This window comes from Epinephelus fuscoguttatus, linkage group LG20, assembly GCF_011397635.1.
Source record: "Epinephelus fuscoguttatus linkage group LG20, E.fuscoguttatus.final_Chr_v1".
NCBI lineage: Eukaryota > Metazoa > Chordata > Actinopteri > Perciformes > Serranidae > Epinephelus > Epinephelus fuscoguttatus.
The window spans coordinates 6005909-6025690 of record NC_064771.1 but is presented as its reverse complement, the minus strand read 5'-3'; the positions used below and the strand labels follow the sequence as shown (position 1 = coordinate 6025690).

The 19782-nt window shown below is 40.6% G+C and overlaps 1 protein-coding gene and 1 non-coding gene across 2 annotated transcripts in view; both read right to left on the bottom strand.

Annotated features, from left to right (window-relative positions):
* Positions 1-19782, bottom strand: part of myo15b (myosin XVB) — a 77017-nt gene that overhangs the window by 6843 nt on the left and 50392 nt on the right. Inside the window, exons 43-60 of the mRNA XM_049564338.1 lie at positions 18548-18716; positions 15320-15410; positions 14877-15147; positions 14613-14719; positions 11261-11320; positions 11031-11106; positions 10152-10270; positions 6166-6281; positions 5150-5291; positions 4730-4841; positions 3890-4184; positions 3734-3797; positions 2542-2614; positions 2375-2451; positions 2147-2223; positions 501-631; positions 255-349; positions 83-160 (exon numbers count right to left, since the gene is read on the bottom strand). Of these exons, the coding sequence (XP_049420295.1) occupies positions 83-160; positions 255-349; positions 501-631; positions 2147-2223; positions 2375-2451; positions 2542-2614; positions 3734-3797; positions 3890-4184; positions 4730-4841; positions 5150-5291; positions 6166-6281; positions 10152-10270; positions 11031-11106; positions 11261-11320; positions 14613-14719; positions 14877-15147; positions 15320-15410; positions 18548-18716 (2153 nt within the window). The remainder of the gene's footprint in view (positions 1-82; positions 161-254; positions 350-500; positions 632-2146; positions 2224-2374; positions 2452-2541; positions 2615-3733; positions 3798-3889; positions 4185-4729; positions 4842-5149; positions 5292-6165; positions 6282-10151; positions 10271-11030; positions 11107-11260; positions 11321-14612; positions 14720-14876; positions 15148-15319; positions 15411-18547; positions 18717-19782) is intronic.
* On the bottom strand, positions 2797-2956 carry LOC125881377 (U1 spliceosomal RNA). Its single transcript, XR_007448231.1, has one exon. It is a non-coding gene; the product is annotated as a U1 spliceosomal RNA (small nuclear RNA).

Below are 19782 nucleotides of genomic sequence, written 5' to 3'. Positions count from 1 at the left end.
TAGAGGATACAAAATGGACCCACAGAGTTATTGATAGGACTCCTGTTTTGTTCATAGATAAGTAGGTATAAATAAATCTTACACTGGAGCTGCGTATCTTGATGGGGAAATCCACCCCTCCTGGCAACTTGATAGGAATACGGCGAGAAGTTTTGCCGGCCTGCAGAAAGAATTCAGATAATGATGGAATGTAACAGTTGAAATACACCATGACAGATATACTTTGATTTGTTTAAGTGTGTAGGTGAACTTGCCAGAATGGCCTCCATCTCTACTTGTGAGGGGATGTTACGGCGACCACCAAAACTGACAGATCGCTGAAGGTTATCCTGACACACACACGCCAGCTCTGAGGACACATACAGTATGTTATGTCAAAGATTGTGTGCACTGAAAGAGCCATTGTCTATCTGGATATCAAGCTGGTGTTTTTACCACTCATTACAATGACTTATAAGATTGGTGTAATTGTGGTTTTTGTGTATTATTGTTTCCTCTACCTTGGTATGGGTGTTCGTAGTCCTGAGAGATGTCGTGTAGGTGACGTGTGACATAGGGCTGCAGAGTACCAGAGCAAGGGAAGAACCCGGTCACCAGGTTGAGCAGCCGCCAGCCGAGAGTACAGCTAGATCTGTGAAGGCAACACAACAGGGCAAATAATGTTTAGCATTTTTAAAATGCAAAATTACAGTGGGCAAAACAGCTCTGGAGTGAGTGGCTTGGTTCACTTTGTAACTCTTTAACTGTATATGTTATACATTTTCCACAAATAAAGACCTTAGCAAACTAGAACTACTGCCTCGCTGTTGTATGCCTCTGCGAACCAGTCAAGTTGCAGTTATTAACATGACAGTTGACATTGCTTCAAATAAGGATGTTGCTGCAAATAAGCTGCGTATTCTAAAATGTGGATGCTTCACACATCTTAAATCCGGCAGCACTGAAGATGTATACAATCAGCTTGGTTTCAAGGTGTACATCCAAGATTAGTGTCACCAATTCAGTATCTGTCCAAATGTATCCCCTTCTGTTCCTGAGTAACAGAGTTGTAAATTGTTCAGGAAAGTGTTTTTGCAGAACATTATGATGTCACAGTGAAGTTGACCTTTGACATTTTGGGTATAAAATGTCATCATTTTACCCGTTTAGACATTTGTGTGAAATTTTGTTGTAATAATATGAATTATTGACTAATGGCCAAATTGACTAATGGCCGGATTCTTAAGGTCACAGTGACCTTTGACCCCCAAAATCTAATCTGTTAATCATTGAGTCCAAGTGGACATTTGTGGCCAATTTGAAGAAATTCTGTTGAGCCATTCCTGAGATGTTGCGTCCACTTGACTCATTTAAGTTCAATATTCAGTTCTTTCCCAGCTGGTCAACAAACATCATTAGATGTTGATATTTGGTTGACTTTAGGCTATAATCTCAGGTGACCAAAACTCAAAGTCAGGACAACGTCTAATGCCAATGTCAATTTGACATAGAGTATTGAAGAATGATGATGTTGATATTTTGTTGGTTTTAAGCTGTGTCATTAAGTAAACAAAATATGCCTCCCAAGTGTCTCAAGCCAATGTCATCTTGATGTAGAATAAGGACATTTAGTCGTACAGTATGGAGAACAAAAACCAACATCTGCAAGACATAATACTATTAACGTTCACACAACGTGAAATTCTAGCGCCTAGACATTTAAAATGTTGCCAAACAAAATTTAACGTTTGTCCGACGTAAGAATCCAATGTTTTCCTGACGTCATGTTGACATCTGGAGCCAGCTGGAGTTTATCTCTATTTTGGTCTCAACCAACTCCAGAGAAAAATGTGTGTGTCTTTAGCTGCTAAATACTCCACTATTGTAAATATACTTTCATTTATATAGCACCTATCTAATTTTCTGAAAAATAGATGCGCTTTTATAGTATATGCTATATTCACCCATTCACACAGTCATATGCTGGTAATTTTGGAGTTCAGCACACAGGCAAATCCAAGCAGATAAATATATCCAATGACATATTTCAAACCTATTTAATTTGTTTTAGCATAAAAATTAAATCACAAATCCCCCCCACCCCCGAAATTCTCTGTATTACCATGTATTGTAATGTTATCAAAACTTTAATAAATGACAGACTAACTTTGTTGGGTTGTTGGTGGTTTGCTTGATGACCTGGCAGTAGATTTCATCTCTCAGCAGCTCCTTCTCATTCCCTAACTGAAGAGAACATAACAGAACAAAGACACTCTTCATTAAATCCGATCAAAGTCTTTTTGAAGTCTGTGACACTCAGAGGCTCACGGAAGCTCTAACTCTAACCACAATAGCAATGCAGTTCATTAGATCTGCTGTTTGAAAGTTAACTGACCAGTAAGATGTCACTCAGGCAGTCTGACTGGGTGTTATTCTTCTTCATTGGCATGTCACCCATGAACTGCATCATGTCTGGAGGGACAGATAAACAGGAGGATGATGGTAGAACAGAGTAACAGAGGTCTCAGTGTGTATTAGTATGGTTAGTGTGGATGTACTCACTCATGAAGCACTGGACAGATAAATCATTGATTTCAGGATCATTGTAGAGAATTAGGGACTCCTGTATGAGACTCTGGATGAGCAAAATACAATGCAGTTAGCTGAGTTGTATTTATTCAGGAAATCCCATTGACATCAAGATCTATATTACAATAGACCTGAGAACAAATTATATGTTTTTCTACCCAATCAAGACAACTGACTCATCTGTGGACATAGTTGTTCACTTAAATCTTAACCAATTATGTTAAAGTTTATAAGTTTAAGTTTAGTCCCCCGCTACCAAAAATTATGCAGTCGAGATTCCCATATTTGGGGAATTCGCAGGGGTCAGCTCAATCGGAGTGCAATGACCGAGCCTCGCCCTGGGTGAACCACCTTCTTGATCATGGTATCTCCCCTGCCAGGTAAGTTAAAGGTTCAGAATGCAATTCTGAAGAAGAGCAAGTTGATTGTTAAGTCTCATTCCCAGATCATCAAATATCGCAAACCTTAGGTTGGTAGTCGGACTGAACCACCAACCCAAAGTGTCAGTATTTAGCCACCTGGGAATGAGACTTAACAATCAACTATCACAAGAATTACACACTGTACCTTTAAATATCTTGACAACTTCCTTGTGGGTAACATAGCCTTGTAAACAAAACATAGGAATACTGATGCCTTCTCAATGTAATGACCTCTGCCCTTTCATAAAACTTATTTCAACGTAGGTTTTGTGGGACAATCTACAATTTAAAGGAGCTGTATGCGACATTCAGAGCATATCTACGATTCACACTCTGTGGCAGGATTGTCTGCACACAGTTCTCAACATGGAACCAGTGGCTGGCTGTTAACGGCACTAACAACAGAAACAGTGCTAATAGCAGAAACAGTGCTGACAGAGCTAAAAATGTTAACCTGGAGGGAGACCAGACGGTGGGCACTGCGTTTCTGCAATGATGCAATCCCGATATCAGTTGTATCCACAACAGCAGTTGCAGCACTTATTATACAATGAGCAGGTCTTAAGTTTGACTGCTGTGTTGCAGGACATTATTATTATTTAACATGTAGTTGTGAGTTGACCAGGGATTTTACAATATAGAGGCTTATTGTACATGGATACAGGTGTTTCTATGTTCAATAACTATAGTATAATGAAAAACAAACCATGAGATATGATGTCAGAGGGATTGTAAAGTCTTACCTCTGTGTGTTGAACTGCCTCTGAAAAATTCCTTCCACTTGCTGGCAGACCTGTGGTCCCCACTCTTAAATAAACAAATAAAGGAAGCACAGTGCATTATGAGCCCAAATCATCTGAACATAGTCAACAATAATAGTCATCATTTTGCTATCATACCTGAAGTACTTGATGGCAAACTCGGTCATACCCGACAGGATCTCCAACTCATGGACTGAGCTCTGAATTGAGGCTTGGCCTGACCTCTGGCCTGATCCAGGGACTGTGGCCTCTTTGCTGATGGGACCTGGAGACGGGCCCTTGGGTGCACTGACAGATGTAGCACCCCTCATGCTTTTCCTCCTGTCATCTCTTCGGTCAAGGTGTAGACAGTGGTAGTCTGGGGCAGCAGACGGCTGGGTGAAGTCCTCTGGGAAAAGACCAGAACGCCCTCCCAAGGTGCCAAAACACCAGCCTGGTGGAACACACACAAAAGTGTTTGTTCTTTTTAGATATGCATTAAACACATTTTTCCTCTTACCTATAGTGCTGTTTATCAGTCTAGGTTGTTTTGGTGTGAGTTGCTGAGTGTTGGAGATATCGGCTGTAGAGATGTCAGCCTTCTTTTCAACATAAAGGAACTAGATGACACTCGCCTTGTGGTGCTCAAAGCACCAAAAAAAAGAAAGAAAATAATTTAAAAAATAATTATAATAGTAATTAAATAAAATAAAATAGAGATAAATAAAAGGAGACATTGCTGTTGAGTTTTTCAAATGTATTTTTGGTGCTTTGAGCACCACAAGCTGAGTGTCTAGCTAGCATCTAGTTCCGTTATATTGGAGAGAAGGCAAACATCTCTAGAGCTGATATCTCAAACACTCAGCGACTCACACCAAAACAATCTAGATTGATATGTAGCACCACAGGTAAGAGGAAAAATATGTACTTTGATATTTGGTTGACATTCCCTTCAAGGGTTTGAGATAGGCATGTCTGGCATCCAAATAATGACCTTACCTGCCTGTTGTCCTTCCATTGGCAGCAGTTTGATGACATCACCCTTACTGAAGCTGAGTAGACTTTTGTCATCTGTCATGTAACTCTTCAGGGCAACCACATGGCCTGAGTCCTAGAGAGCAGGAAGAAAGATGTCCAGAATTGTGACATGTGGGCTAAAAGTTTTAGGGCTCATATGGTCAAACAATGCTACAAATAGTGCCATTGTGGAGGGCATACACAGGTTAACTCCTCTTTTTCTGGCTGTTTACAGAAAAGCCATTGGAGTGTACAGGAGAGTAAACACACTTCCTCCTTGGTAACCTACCCATCTACCTAGTAGTACACCCACCTTATCAACTACCACTACACCACTGGCTACAAAACATCAAAAAGAAAGATGATGAAATAAATGATGAGGATTAAAATGTGAGTAAGTACCCTGATGAGCTCCTGGAGGAAGAATCGGATCATGGCAGTCATCTGAGGAGCTCTGGAAGACTGCAGCACCAACTTCTCATTCTTCAGCTCCAGCTCCACTTTGTCTGCACCCTGGAGCTCAACTGACAGCAACTCTGCAAAACTACATTCATGCAGACCTGATTTAACAATCGGTGTGAGAAACTGCTGGGAGTGATTCAGATAGCACTTTTAAACCACATGTCACATTCATGCCACCTGCTACTCAGTTTAAATAATCACATGCACTCAAACACCAACGACACAGCCACTGGAAGCGGTTCGGGGTTTAGTATCTTGCCCAAGGAAGATTCAACATGGACTTTGCACAGATGCGTCAGTATAGTTAAGGTCAGATATTTGAGGGCACAGAAATAGAAGAAAACACATTTTTAAGTGGATGGGACTTATATAATATAATATGGGGATAATGGTGCACATTTTCAGACAGTCTGTCCTGGAAGAGATTCATAGTGTTACACAATTATTTCTGTCACTTTTTATATGAGTGCAACATATAAAAAGAGAGCTTGAGAGATTACTTCAAATACTGTGAACTTTCTGTCCTCCACACAGCCAACTTCACTGTGTGACTCTGGCATGACTTTTGGATTGAAAGTTACAGATATTGTTGAACACTGCCATCCTCTAAACTCGACGTTGCAAATGTGTGTGGGTTTTTTTTTTTAAAGCCATTTGACTGTCTGGCCAGCAGCTCTGATGGAACATACTGGCACCTTAACACTTGAGCTTTCAGGGACCCTTGAGTTCTGGGGCCTTGGGGGACACTTGGGGCCCACTTCATAATCCAGGCTCATGTTTTTTAATTGCATTGAGGATGGGCCCAATATTTAGCATAACACAGAAATAAAAACTAGCTAGCTAACTTCCTGTCTTGGAGATAAGACTTGAGACACTTGATGTGGAAACATGGATGAAACAGAGAAGTGACTGGACGTAGTTTCGGCTGTGTTTGTCTATGCAGGCTGCATATTTACCTGTAGCTTCTGAGTGGACGCAGGTGTTTGGGGTTGATGCCTGATGCTCTGACCATCTTCAGGAGACGAATGCCACGATGACACACACCCAAGACCTGAGAATCCCCAGTGTCTGGCTGCAACACACACACACAGAGGAGATGCTTGTAAATAATAATAAGTGTTTAGTGGTTCACCATCAACTTATGCCCTTAATGCTAGACTTCTGGTATACCCCTGAAAATACTGTATGTTCTGCAGCACCATGCAATTTAATTTCAACCCTGTGAGCATTTGTTTTTATTACATAAAGACACTGTGAGGTTCATTGTTAACTTAAATGAGATGAACCTTCACTTTTAGAATTTACATAATAAGGAATTGTTCTCACAAACATCTAGAGGAACCCATGAGACACAGTATCCTCCTGAGACCCGAACTGTTGTTTGGTATACATTTTTAATTTCTCTTAGCTATTTGGGATCAGAGGACCTATTAAGTATAAAAACCTTAATGTTGTCAACGATTTTAAAGTCCCAATATCCTCAAATGAGACGATGATAAAGTCCCCATGTCTTCAAACGACTTCTTTCTAATAAATGTCTTAGCTTGTTACTTTTGCTAAAATTGGTCAAATTTGTTGCCATATCAAACTGCAATTGTTCATAAATCATAAATAAACAAGTCTCAACCATAGAATGAGATCAGGTTTTGGACCTTTTGTGTCAAGACCAGCTGCAGACTGACTTGGCAGAGATGGCTGCCATCTTGTTTTTACATGGATTAGTATATTGTGGTTTTGCTGCCACTGGATGGCACAGAAAAGTGGCCACAAACAAGGACAACAGGTCTAAGTTAAGAAGGATGAAGTTTAAGGTCCAGTAAAGCCAAAATGTAATGTCCTCAAATGAGGACACATGGTCTCAGGAGGATATGTGAGTAAGTTGTTGTTTTTTTTAAAGATATTTTTTGGGAGCATAGGAAAGTGAAGTGTGAAGTGGGGAGAGAGAGAGAGAGGGAGCGACATGCAGCAAAGGGCCACAGGCTGGAATTGAACCTGGGCCACTGCGGCAACAGCCTTGTACATGGGGCGGCTGCTCTATCTACTAAGCCACTGACGCCCCGATGTGTGAGTACATAATTTTTGCCTCAAGTGTATCTTTAAAGGGTAGCTTCTGTATTACTCAACCTGGACCAAATTTTCACATGTTTTTGTGTCTAGATGATTAATGGGAACAACAATTTCAGAATGCCTGATGGTCTCAATTGCGCCCCAACTCGAACCACTTTCTGAATGAAAAACTGCTGTTCTCCTTTTCCTTGGCTGTGTTTCATTTATTTTTTCTAAGTCTCATTTAATACCATCATAATTAATGTCAATCTGGTTTTCATTGCTCACTGTTTTTGACTGTTGTTTTAATGCTTTTCTTTTCCTGTAAAAAGCACTATGAATTGTCACTGTGTTTGACACCACGTTTACACATAGCCGGGTATTTAGAGAAACGAGTATGTCCCCCCCTCCGTTTTCAATAATAACATCGTGCACACAACATCATTTTCAAAAATGTTGTCATTTACATGAACCTGGATAAATACGCCATCGAGCGCCGTCATAAATATGCCAAACCTATGGGCGGCAGTGTAGGGAGAAGGATGAAGCCATGCAAGCCAATCAGAATCCTCAGAATCGACAACAACAACAACAACAAATAAGACGCGCGACTTCCTGTTCCTTTCAAAACAGTAAACATGGCGAGAGGTTCGTTTGTGTGGACTGACAGTGAAGTGGAGCTACTCCTAAATGTCACTTAAACCGTTTGCACAAACGTAAAAATGAGTACCACCTTAACAGCATCCATGATCAGTAGCCAAACAAAGTGTAAACATAGGTCGCTCTCATGACGTTTCAGAACCTAAAACCCTGTTTCACCCAGTTTAGACGGCAACGCATAACGGCGTTTTCAGAAATCTCCACTTTGGCCGGAGTTTTTACAAATGATCGTTTTCCGTGAAAAAAACTCTGTTTGCATGTAAACAAGAGGCCAAACCGCATGAAAATATGTGCGTTTTTCCTACGTGTAAACGGGGTATGAATTTGTCACAGTTCATCTCTGCCTCAGCACTCTGCACCTGCCTGCTTCAATCTGCCAATCAGACACACCCCTCTCATCAAGCCAACTCCTCTCATCTGTGCTCTCTGCTCTGCTCTGGCTGCATTTACACTGCATCTCCACACTCATTCATTGCCAGATTGTTCTCGATGCTTGCACCAGACTCTCCAGCGTTTCTCTGCCTGATCTCCCGGTTTCGACCCTGCTTGCCTCTGACTATCCTGCCTCACCGATCTCCTGGAAATCACCTCAGCCTTCCATCCCCGACCACGATCCTTACCTGTCCCTTTCTGGATTCTGCCTGTCTGCTCCTTTGGCTATCCGGTGATTACCTGATTCAGCTCTACAGAGTGAGTGTTACTCATCTCCTCTGTGGCTTCCTGCAGTTCTGTGACTCTGATTATTCCTTCACTGGGTGAGTACAAGACTGAGTTTTACGGACATTACTCACCAGTGTCCTGGTTTGGTTTGGCTGAGCCTAATCTCCAATCCCCACTAAAGACTGCTAAAGGCCAGCGGCCAGAAGACAGACTGTTTTGCCTACTGCCACTGTTTCCTGGACGTGTGCTAATAAAGTTTGTTACCAACGATACCTGCCTGTCTTTGTGCTGCTATTGGGTCCAAACCAAACCCTTTACGGAATTTAGTTTTATAAATAAAACCGCCTTACCTTGCTCTACCATTCGGGCAGTGTATCAGTACTTGATACCCTTAAAGTAATACTTTACCCCCAGATGACCACTTGTACACATCTTGGGTTTTTTTTTTTTTTTTGTTTGTTTTTTTGGGAGTCAGAATTGACCCTATTTAGGCAACAGGCTGGAACTGTGGAGGAGCGAGGGGTGGATCTGACTAACAAGCTGTCTATAACTATAAGCCTTAATAAAATGAAAACTGGTGAGTTATCAAAAAATTCACCCCTGTCCACTTGTCATGAATTTTGAAACTAGCTATAGAGACCAAAACTGTTTTTTTGCTGTAAAGTTGGGCATTTAACATGGGGGTTTATGGGGATTGACTGGCTTCTGAAGCCAGTCCCAAGTGGCCATTTGAGGAACTGCAGTTTTTAGCACTTCTGTGTTAGGTTCGTTTTTCAGCCTGAAGAAGTTGCTGCTTGGCTAGCCAGTCATATCGCTCTGAATGGGGTGAGGTAGATTACTTCACAGGGAACAATAATGAGGGACTCCCAGGTTCATTTCCTGGTGAACAGGTTAGTTCAAAATAGCCACACTCAAGTCAGAGTGAAAAGCCCACCAGTCAGAGGATGGTGAGACATGATATTGTTTAAAGTCCCCCTCCAGACACATTTTAAAGTATGTACTAATATTTAATTTAACATGGTTTTCCCACATAGTAGTTTAAAAACTCCGAAAAGGGACTGGAAGCAGATGTACTCTTTCTGCTTGAGAAAGCCATACATGTCTATGTCTGAGCCTCAGTCAGATTCAGATAGATCCAGTTGTATGCTCAGTGCTTCCCAAACTGACAGTCCTTTCCAATGGTGAGCTGAACTGAAAGGGAGAGTTTGTGTTTTTGTGTGACGTTGTTGTTTTAAAGGGGTACTTGAGATAGTCACATAACACAAACTAACTAACTGATTGACACAGCGGTGTTGTGAGCATTTTTAAAATGCATTTGTGTCTAAATCATTTGGATGGGGAGGTGTGGTAGTGGCAATTTTTGCAACTGAATGCTTCCATTCATGTGATGGGTATCAAATTAGGTACTCTGTTGGTATTGGTATCGCTTTAAGGCTACTGGTGTTGGTACTGGTATCATCATTTTATTAATGATAACTAGCTCTACCTGTCATGTAACGTCATAAAACAATGGACGCTCATGCTTTACACTCAACATTATCTCCAACTTTGCCATGACTCTTTTTGTCATGCTTACCTTCACAGGGAACAGGCGGGTAAAGTAGTTTTCCCAGTTGTCTCGAGCGGCAATGACAATCCTCTTCTTCATATTGTCATTCTGGATGGTGCTTATAGTCATTCCCACATTGAAATTAGCTAAAGCACAAATGAGAAGAATGTGATAACGGTCAGCAAACTAATGCAGAAATAAATGATGCAGTTTAAATTCAGTGAGTGCGATAAAACTTCAATTAATAGCCTGGGCTGTTTTGTTTATATTTGGAACAGGCCTTTAATTGCTTTCTCACAAAACTGTTAATCAACAAAGATTGGAAATATAATAAAATTGTTAGTATAAACAAGTATGACTATTACTTGTATAGAAATTAGGCTTCAGATAAATTATAAATCATTGATCTAGTCCCAACAGACAGCACATCAGTGAGATTTACAGCACTTGAGCATTACAGCTCCTGGCATACTGACACAACACTACTTTATCCTGTTAAAACAATACTCACAACTTGGATTAGTTTCCTTTTTTTGAAAAACACTTTTGATTCTTTTGATCTGAGGACTCTTATATGGACTAAAGGAATGTGAATAACTTGCAGGGTAATTGAGAAATGTACACATAATTTGAGGTCGCCAACAACCTGATTTTATACATACAAAGAACCTCTATAAAAATGAACTGTTTGGCAACCAGACCAGGCCATTCATTTGTCAAAATGTGCAGCCACACCAGGCTAATAAAAGGGACTGGCTGTTTAACTGGGACTAGGCTTTTAACTGAAGTTTTATGGTATTTATCCTGATCGTTTCTGACTGACTTTAGCTTTTGACAAAAACATTTGAATCAACACTGTAAAAAAAAAACAAAAAACAAAAAAACCCAAGAGCTTCAAACACTCACCCAGCAGGTCCTTCATCTTCCTCCTTTCCTCTCTGCTAATCCTCACACAGCTGTCAGAGTAGGTGTCCCTCATAATCTGAAACACATTACATAGTGACATGGTGACTGCCTCTGAAGTAAGTGGGAGATAATGAGCAATGTATCAGAAGGCTTTACATAAATAGAATAGGATCCCTCAGTAAAGTACAGTACATCAGGTTAAACATGATGACTACTGTAAATATACTAACCTGCTCACATAACAGATTGAGGATGTAGGGCCGGTTGAACATCTCTCTGGGGTAAAACACCTGCACACACACAAATGGTACTTAAGGGTAGTGACGGGGGCTTATAACAACAAGATTTTCTCTTCAAATCTCCTGTTTAGTTGAAGGCATCATTGATGAATCTAATGCACCTGTGTCAGCCTGAACACTTCTGTATTTCTACTGGGTTAGTGATGGATGAAGATTTGTCAGTAAATATTCATTCATTCATTCATTTTTCTTCCCAATCACTTCAGCACACACTGCCAACATAAGCAATATATATAGTGGAGCCATAACATCCACATTTCCATGAAATGGAAAGCAGACTTAAGAAAGCAAAACTAAGTAAATTAAGATTCCTCTATATTTGCCTCTTTGAATTTTATGAATGTGAATTTTCCTTTGTTTTCTATGAGTAAACCTATACAAACCAACACAAAAGAGCTGAAATCAACCCAACCATCTTTGCTCGACTCTCCTTTTGTTTCACAGGTACTTAATGATAACCCTGTAGTTGTTGTCTTGACCGGTTGTGAAATAAAATCCCGAGTCCTCCCTGTCCAAGACAAGACCGAGTAAACTAAGTCAGAGACGAGACTGAGAATTTGAAAAGGTGGTCTAAGATTAATCTCAAGAACTACAACACTGTCATTTGGACTAATTCAACTCGTCGTGAGACTGGTTCGAAACAGAGACTAAGGGCCTGTCCCAATATCCTACCCCTTGGCCCTACCCCTAGATTTGCGTGTTCCTGCGAGGGGTAGGAGTGTCCCAATTCCTTTTTGCGTGTAGGGGTAGGGGGCATAAGGGGTAGTGGGTATGAAACTAGCCCTTGGAGCGAGGGATTTCAGATGCTGACTTGCCAGTGAGGGGTAGACGTCGCCATGGCTACCACCAAGCAAGAGATGGGGAAAAAAGTTCATGTATGTATGTATAATTTCGCAAATAAACATGGAACTTTTGTAAAAACGTTTTCGAATAACTGTGTATTTGTGTAGAGAATGGTATAACATTTTTTTATTGCTATTCACAATATATGACAGAAAGCTAGCCAGCTAGCTAACGTTACCGTCGTCAGGTTGCTTGTTAGCTAGCTAGTTAGCTCGCACTATCTGGCGTCTGTCATCTGTCCTGTTTTGCAAAATTGTCGGATTTTTCACATTACGATAACACGCCAGCTAGTATAACTATGCTGCCTCACAATGTTAGCTGGTTAGCTAGCTAGTTAGCAGAAGTCCCCTTTGGTACATATCATTTCGTCACCTGTAGTTCATCAAACGAAGCATAATAAATACAGCAAACGCGATCGGTAGGATGAACTCAACTGGAGACTCCATTGTACTGTAGATGCCGGTTGGAAATGTAGATGGCCCACGGCTTCCTGTTTAAAATAGTTACGTATGCATGAATGTAACAGACACGGTGACGTAGGGAGTGGTGTCCCAAAGATTTCAACCCCTACCCCTCCTTGCTTCATTTCGAGGGCCAAAGGTTGGGCAAGGGCTAGAGGTAGGGCCAAGGGCTAAGGAGTAGTGGACAAGGGGGCTTTTTGGGATTGGGCCTAAAACAAATACACATGTACCACATACAAGTACTAAAAAAAACAGCCAAAGAATGATAATTTCAGTTTAAATTGTGAATGTCAAGAGGCCTGCTACCAGTGATAACTTGGCAGGATACTCCAGTGCCCAATTTCTCCATGATGATGCACATCAACTCCCCAGAAAAGCAGCCATTTTACTACATTTCCTCGATGGATCAGCATATCCAAGCTATGACTACAAATTTCTTCTTCATTATGTCCTACTGTACATGCCTCAAGTGATCTGATGCTCTGCATGTTTTATACTTTGTCCCCAGCCATTGCTGTATGCAAAGACTATAAAGGGCCAAAGGCAAAAATAATAGCTGGGCCCCTCTACCACTTGCAGGCTAAAGGAAACATTTTTTTTAATGACTGGACTCCAGTTTTGTGTATGAGGACTCACAACCATGCAAGCTGACGAATCAGTACACGTTCCTGCCAATGGTTTTATCATATTGTACTACAGGCGGCAGTAATGTGCTGAAGCAATGTGCCAACAAAGGCATTGAAGAAGAAGACTGCAAGCTAGTAAACATGGATGTTAACAATGTTGGTTTCAAACTTTTAAGAAAAATTGATTTTGTAAATGTTTTATTATGGGTGGGGATAAATTCAACACATTCTTTTTAATGACTGGACCTCACATGGTGTGTTTTGATGAGTAGCATTGATTGTAAACAAAACTTTTGGCTGTAGCGCACCTTAAGGTTAATATTTAACCCACAATTAACTTTGTTTAACTATTAAACCTGTATTTATTGCTGTTTGGCCACTTGGGTGGTGCAGTGGAACAAGCTGTAAACAGGATAATAGCATGTTATCAACTTTAAGTTGTCATGGCAAAAATGTTAGCAAACAGCGGCTAATTACACATCCAGCATACACATGAAGCATCATGGGCATTTATTTGGTGCTGTGTTTGTGTCCACCTGATCAATGAAAGCCCAATATTCACTCTCTTTAAGCTCTGTTTGTGGTCTCTACCAACTCATGAGGGAAATATCTGTCTCTTTAGCTGCTAAATGCTTCACTGTGATCACCAGTCTCTAACTGTGTCTGTCTGCCGTTTTCTGCTGCAGCTGATAGTGTATAGTGGGTTTATCAGAGCATTTTCATGGTAAACAGTTTAATGGAGCTACGAGTTTGAGCCAAAACAGTAAAGCTGTGGGCCACAAAACCAAAACAATGAACTGAAAGACACTAAAATGTGGCATAGAGCTGAGGGTAACTGCAACATTAGTTGTAATTGTCTGTGGGTTCAACACTTTGAAAGGGGAATTGCCCATTGGTCCGACAGCCCATTGTTCCGACCATATTAAACCCATTGTTCAGAAATCCGTTCCGAAATCATCATGATGCCCTGTGGTTAAGGTCTGGTTAGGTTTAGGCACAAAAACCACTTGGTTAGGGTCAGAAAAAGATCATGGTGTGGGTTAAAATGAAAAAGAAAGTGACAAACACATAAGCCATGAGCCTGCTCCGCCTCAAGTCTTTCCCAGCTGACCCAGAGCCAGTTGCGGCACACCATCAAGGTAGAAATATGCCCCCGGGAGCCGTTCAGCACCACGGACCATCGGACTAATGGGATGTCGGACCAATGGGCTGTCGGACCAATGACATGGACCCCTTTGAAAGACACCTTTCTCATTACATAGTCATTTTATCTCTTATTTATATGAAAACATTGATTAGCGCAGCTTTAAATGAATAACAGGTCCTCTGATAAATGTCATATGTGTGTCTCACTTCTTTCCTCAGGAACAGTTTTCCCGGCATGTTGGAGTAAGAGAAGTAAACCCCAGCAGAGAAGCGGAGGAGCTGGGAGTGAATACCATCCACATCTAGCATCACAGCTAAAGGAAACAAACAGCAGCTTCAGTTACTGACTGATATGAACCTCCTCACATTCGATAACACCAAGTTAAAATGCTGGTTAGCAGCTAATTGTTAGCTTAAACACATCATATAAGTTCTTTTAATACACATAAACATAATGAGAGCAATACCCACCGAGAGATGGGGCAGCCATGGATGGTGGGTCTGGGATGTCCTGAAGGATGGGTGTTGGTTGCAGAGGTGGTGGTGGGGAGTCTGGGGGTGGAGGCGGATGGTTCATGGAGCGCTGCGAGCCAAACAGGTCCTCCAGGGAGCGCTGTTTCTGCCTCATGCTGTTGGAGATGACCCGGGGCCCCCTGGTGGAGGGAGGAGAGGGCTGTGGGGATGGAGTCCTGGGAGGAGGTTGCTGCCTCTTAGGTTTTACTGGTGGAGGCACCCACTGTTTCTGCAAGCAGGAGGAAGTGGAAGATGTGAGGATGTAGCACACAGTATATTCCAGACAGACATACTCAATGAGACAGAATAATAAACCTAACAATAAAATAACTTTTAATTTCTAAAGAAATGTAGATACATTTTCTTTTGATATGCAGTTGGACTTCCCAGACCATCCTGACCTGTTGTTGTGGCACTGGAGCTTTGTTTCTGAGTTTGGCCAGAGCTTCCTCTTTGGGATCATTCTTCTTTATAAAATTCCGTGGCGGAGGTCTGTGAAAAGTATAAAAAAAGTACATTACAAACATTACAGAACTTATTGTTTCTATTGGATGAGGCCATTGTAAAATCCATTTACTGTCTGGGTTGCTAGAATAAGGGGAAAACACATTTGCCATTCATTTAAAACCCTCAAAGTAAAACTAGAGCATTTAAAAAAAGCAGAAATGAATTGTTATGAACGTTCTGGTTGTCAAAGGTTCCCAACCTTTTCTTTAAGACCTACCCCTATCTGCTGAACTCAAGTACCCCTTCATCAACACCACCCATCAGGTTCCAAATATGTTTATTCAAATGTATCATTAACTAGATATTACTTACCAAAGTTCACATTTTTTTAAAATACAATTTATACAATATTCAACTAATTGTTACTTTTTTTTATCATAAAATTATAAAATTACAATTTTGTTTACGTAATTTTGGTCAAGTTTGTATTTGTACTATAGTGGCAGAAGCTAGATGTTCAGCTATTTCAACCATTTAGCCATTGCTTGTAATGATCATTACTTTTAGCTAACTATTTTAGCCACTCATTCATTTTAGTTAACTCTTTAAGCCATTTATTTTTTTCTTTTAGTTAGTAAATAGGGTTGCCGTGCTATACTGGTGTCAGTGTATACTGTGGTATCATATTAATGGTTGTTATACTGTGTACATTTGCTTATCTACAGTATTTTTTTAAAAGTGCAACCAGAAGGAAAATCTTTCATTATTTTCAAAACTCCTCTGTTTCATTCCTTAAATGATACTGTTTACTGTGATACTGTGAAACTTCAAAATTTTCTGAGACAGTTACCTTACCATGGAAATCTGATACATCTGCAGCCATATTAGCACATTATTTGTGATGTATATTCATCATTTTTGGCTACTTTTTAAGCATTTACGCATTGCCTTCAGCCAACTGTTTAGACTTCTCTGCTCACTTTTGCTAACAACTTTGTTTTTTGGAACATTGACTGTAACTTAAGCCGACTCATGTATATGTATATTTTTATTTTCTAACTAAACTGATTGTTTTTTTCCAGAAATTGGTTGAGCTACACCAAAAATTTCCCATACACCCCCTGGTAACTGTACAAGTACCCCTGGATGGGAATCATTGGCCTATGGGACAAATACCCATACCATGTACTCACAACGTCTCCAATTCAAATCTGACCAGGGAAGCTTCTTGAATGTCATTCTCTTTCTTCCTATATTTCCCAGTGAGTATTTTGGAAATAAGAATTTTAAAGTTTAAAACTAAGGATTCTTTCATGCATAACCTGTTTGGTATTTGACTGGTGTGATAATCAAATTCTGGGAGATTACAGACTACACAACCAGACCAAGACCGCCTGAAAAGGTGGGTCTTGATCCGGTTCCAAGTGGACTCTGGTGCAGAGAAACTACAGGATTGTATGATAGTAGATTTGATTTTAGAGCCCGTCCGTCAAATTATGACCATGTAGGTCATTTGTACAAGCAGAAATTACAGCCCATATTTACGACCTCTAGTGGCCATTGTATTTATGATGGAAGCAAAGGAGGAAGCCAGGCAACGTCTATATGCAGTGGGAGGGAGGGAAGGTGGACAGATCTCTTTCAGCTTTGCGTGCTGGGATCTCCAAGCACGCAAAGCGTTTTAATAGGGTCAACTCTTTGCTTTATTTCTCCTTCATTTCTTTGAAGGTAAATGTTTGTATTGACTGACATCTCTTTGAGCGGTATGATCAATTTCTGCAAAGTGTGTTTAGAAATTCTGAGTATAAAGCTCTGTAATATTGAAAATGTTCCACAGCAAATGTAATTCAGACATTCAACTTTCATTTTCATCTCTTTCACCTTTCAAACTATAGTTAGAGGAATACTTAATGCCAAAATGATCATTTGTTTATAATTTAGTTAGCCTGTGCTAGGTTAAATTTTTGCAGAAAACTGTTTTTCCCACACACCTCCATGGTAAACGAAGAATCCAAAAACAATGAACAGTGTTGATGAATTGAAGTAAACAAGGGCTGTGTTTAACAACAGCAAAAATATCAAAACGTCATACAAACAAATGCATTTTCATTAAAACCTTACTTTTTAAAACACTCCAGCATACATATCGCACATGGGCAAGCATGTTTGTTTGAGCTCTGCTGGTTCATTAAATTGCAGAAGCGTGCCACGTGTCATGTGTGAAATTGTATATGCTGAAGTTTTCAAATAGCAGATTTTTTGCGAAAATGCACGTGAGTTTGCAAATGAATATTTTGATTTCGTTTTGCTGTTGTTTAGTCTCTATATACAGACTGTACATTCAGTGAATGTAGAGTCTGTAGACAAATCCCGGAGATCTTGCCTCCGGAAGAAGAGCGGAAGAGCCCTGGTTTCCGGTTGTAGGCTGTTTGTAGTCTGCGTGATATTGATCAATCACGTTTGAGCCGGCTGCAGTTGTTGCCAGGTTAAATGCTCCGTGCAGTGAACTAACGAGGCGGAACATAATTTGGCGTCACTGCAAACTCTGAATCCATCGCAATGGTTCAGCATATTTACTTATATATAAACGGAAATCGGAAACGGAAATTCGCCTCCTCCGCCCAAATCAAACCAGAATGCCAAAAAATCGGGGGTCTGCCCCCAGAGTCTGTATCGCCATCTGCCGGAAGTCAGACACCAGATACAGCCGATGGGTTCCGAGAATGGCTGTTGTTACATCTGGTCCCCTTTTACTTCAGTTGATCATGAATTGTCTCTGTTTTTGGATTCTTTGCTCAACATGGAAGCATGTGAGAAAAACAAATGTTCCTTCACAAATTCAACATAACACAGGGTGAGAAACTGATATAGAAGTGGTCATTTTGTGGGTTAAGTAGTCCTTTAAAACTCATTTTTAATGTCATGAATTATGAGCTTGATATACCCTCATACCAGCTACACAATAACACGACAACATAGTTCAAAAGGTCAGAGATATTACACCCTTCCAGTGTTTCTTTAACCACAGCATGATGTTGGCTCCCATTCAGTATTTTGAATTCATACAGTTGTGAGGGAAACAGTGTCCAAGCAGGATCTAGCAGATTTTAAGATTAGATGAAACTCTGTTAAAATTTAGAGAAGTGTGCATAGACCTACTAGGAAGCAGCGCTGAAACTGACCTGACAGGCTCAAAGGGTTTGGCTTCTGGTTGGGGTCGGCTGTTAAACTGTTTGATGATATCCCGAATGCTGGAGGTGGGTTCAGGCTTAGGCTCAGTGAGAGGAGTTGGAGTAGGTATTGGTTTTGGGGGCTCCACTTTTCTGGCAGGAGGGGTGTTGAGACGCTTCACTGTGGAAGATGAGAGACAGAAACTACATCTCAAGTTCTTCATTCAATTCATGTTCTAACCAATTTGTGTCTCTCACACCTGAATCACACCTGTAAAAACTAATTTTGTGGGTTCTTATGAATGCTTGTATACCCCTGCAGAACATTTTTGTAGGGGAAAAAATATTCGAACAGACCTTAACTTCAGCAGATTTTTCCCTGCGGAAATGTATGTTTTACAAATAAATTTTTTTTGTTCCAACTGATGTCATACCTCCAGGTCATAGCTAACTTGCTGACAAAACGGGGGAACATCCTATCAATTTGGTTTCTCAACACCCAATATTATACTACAAACACAGCAACAGTGTTGATTACGTTGATGAAAACTATGATGAAAATTTTTCCATGAAAGAAACGAGATAATGACGAGCTAAAAGTAAGTTTTGATAATAAAAACTAAGATGAAATCTATGTTTAATTTTCGTTGACGGGACGAGACGTGATGAAAATGTTAGTGGTAAACTATCAGACATTGAAAGCCACGAAAGGCTGTGCCTGTAATTATCTTCAAATGCTGGTAAACTTCAGTAAATATTTTGCACCAGGATGTTTTGTTAGCCTGCAAAAACACTCACACCAGAGCAGCATAAGCTGTTGATTTGAGTAGTGAGCTGTAATTCAGCAGTAGGTATTAGCCATGTGTGTCTGAATATGGATGGTGGAGCTTTTGAATGGATTTGTGGAGTTTGTTAGTTGCAGCGGTGGCTGTTAGCAGCTAGGTCTGCTTGTTAGCTGCTGAATGGCAGCAGAGCAAACAGCCACCAGCTTTTGGACTTCACAGCTGATCCCCACAGAACTCCACTCATATGCGGACAGGAGAAGGTTTCTAGGTTGATGCTGTTTGACAGGCAGGTAGGAGGCTCAGTTATCTGTGAGTGTAGCTGTGCTGCAAATAGACAGTCTGTACTCAGAGCAGTTTTGTCTGACAGAGATGGAAGTTTGATTTTAATCACCAACTCTGTGAAAAGACACAAGTTTAATCCTCCAGACTAACATGTTGCAGATTAAGAAAGAATTCAGGCTT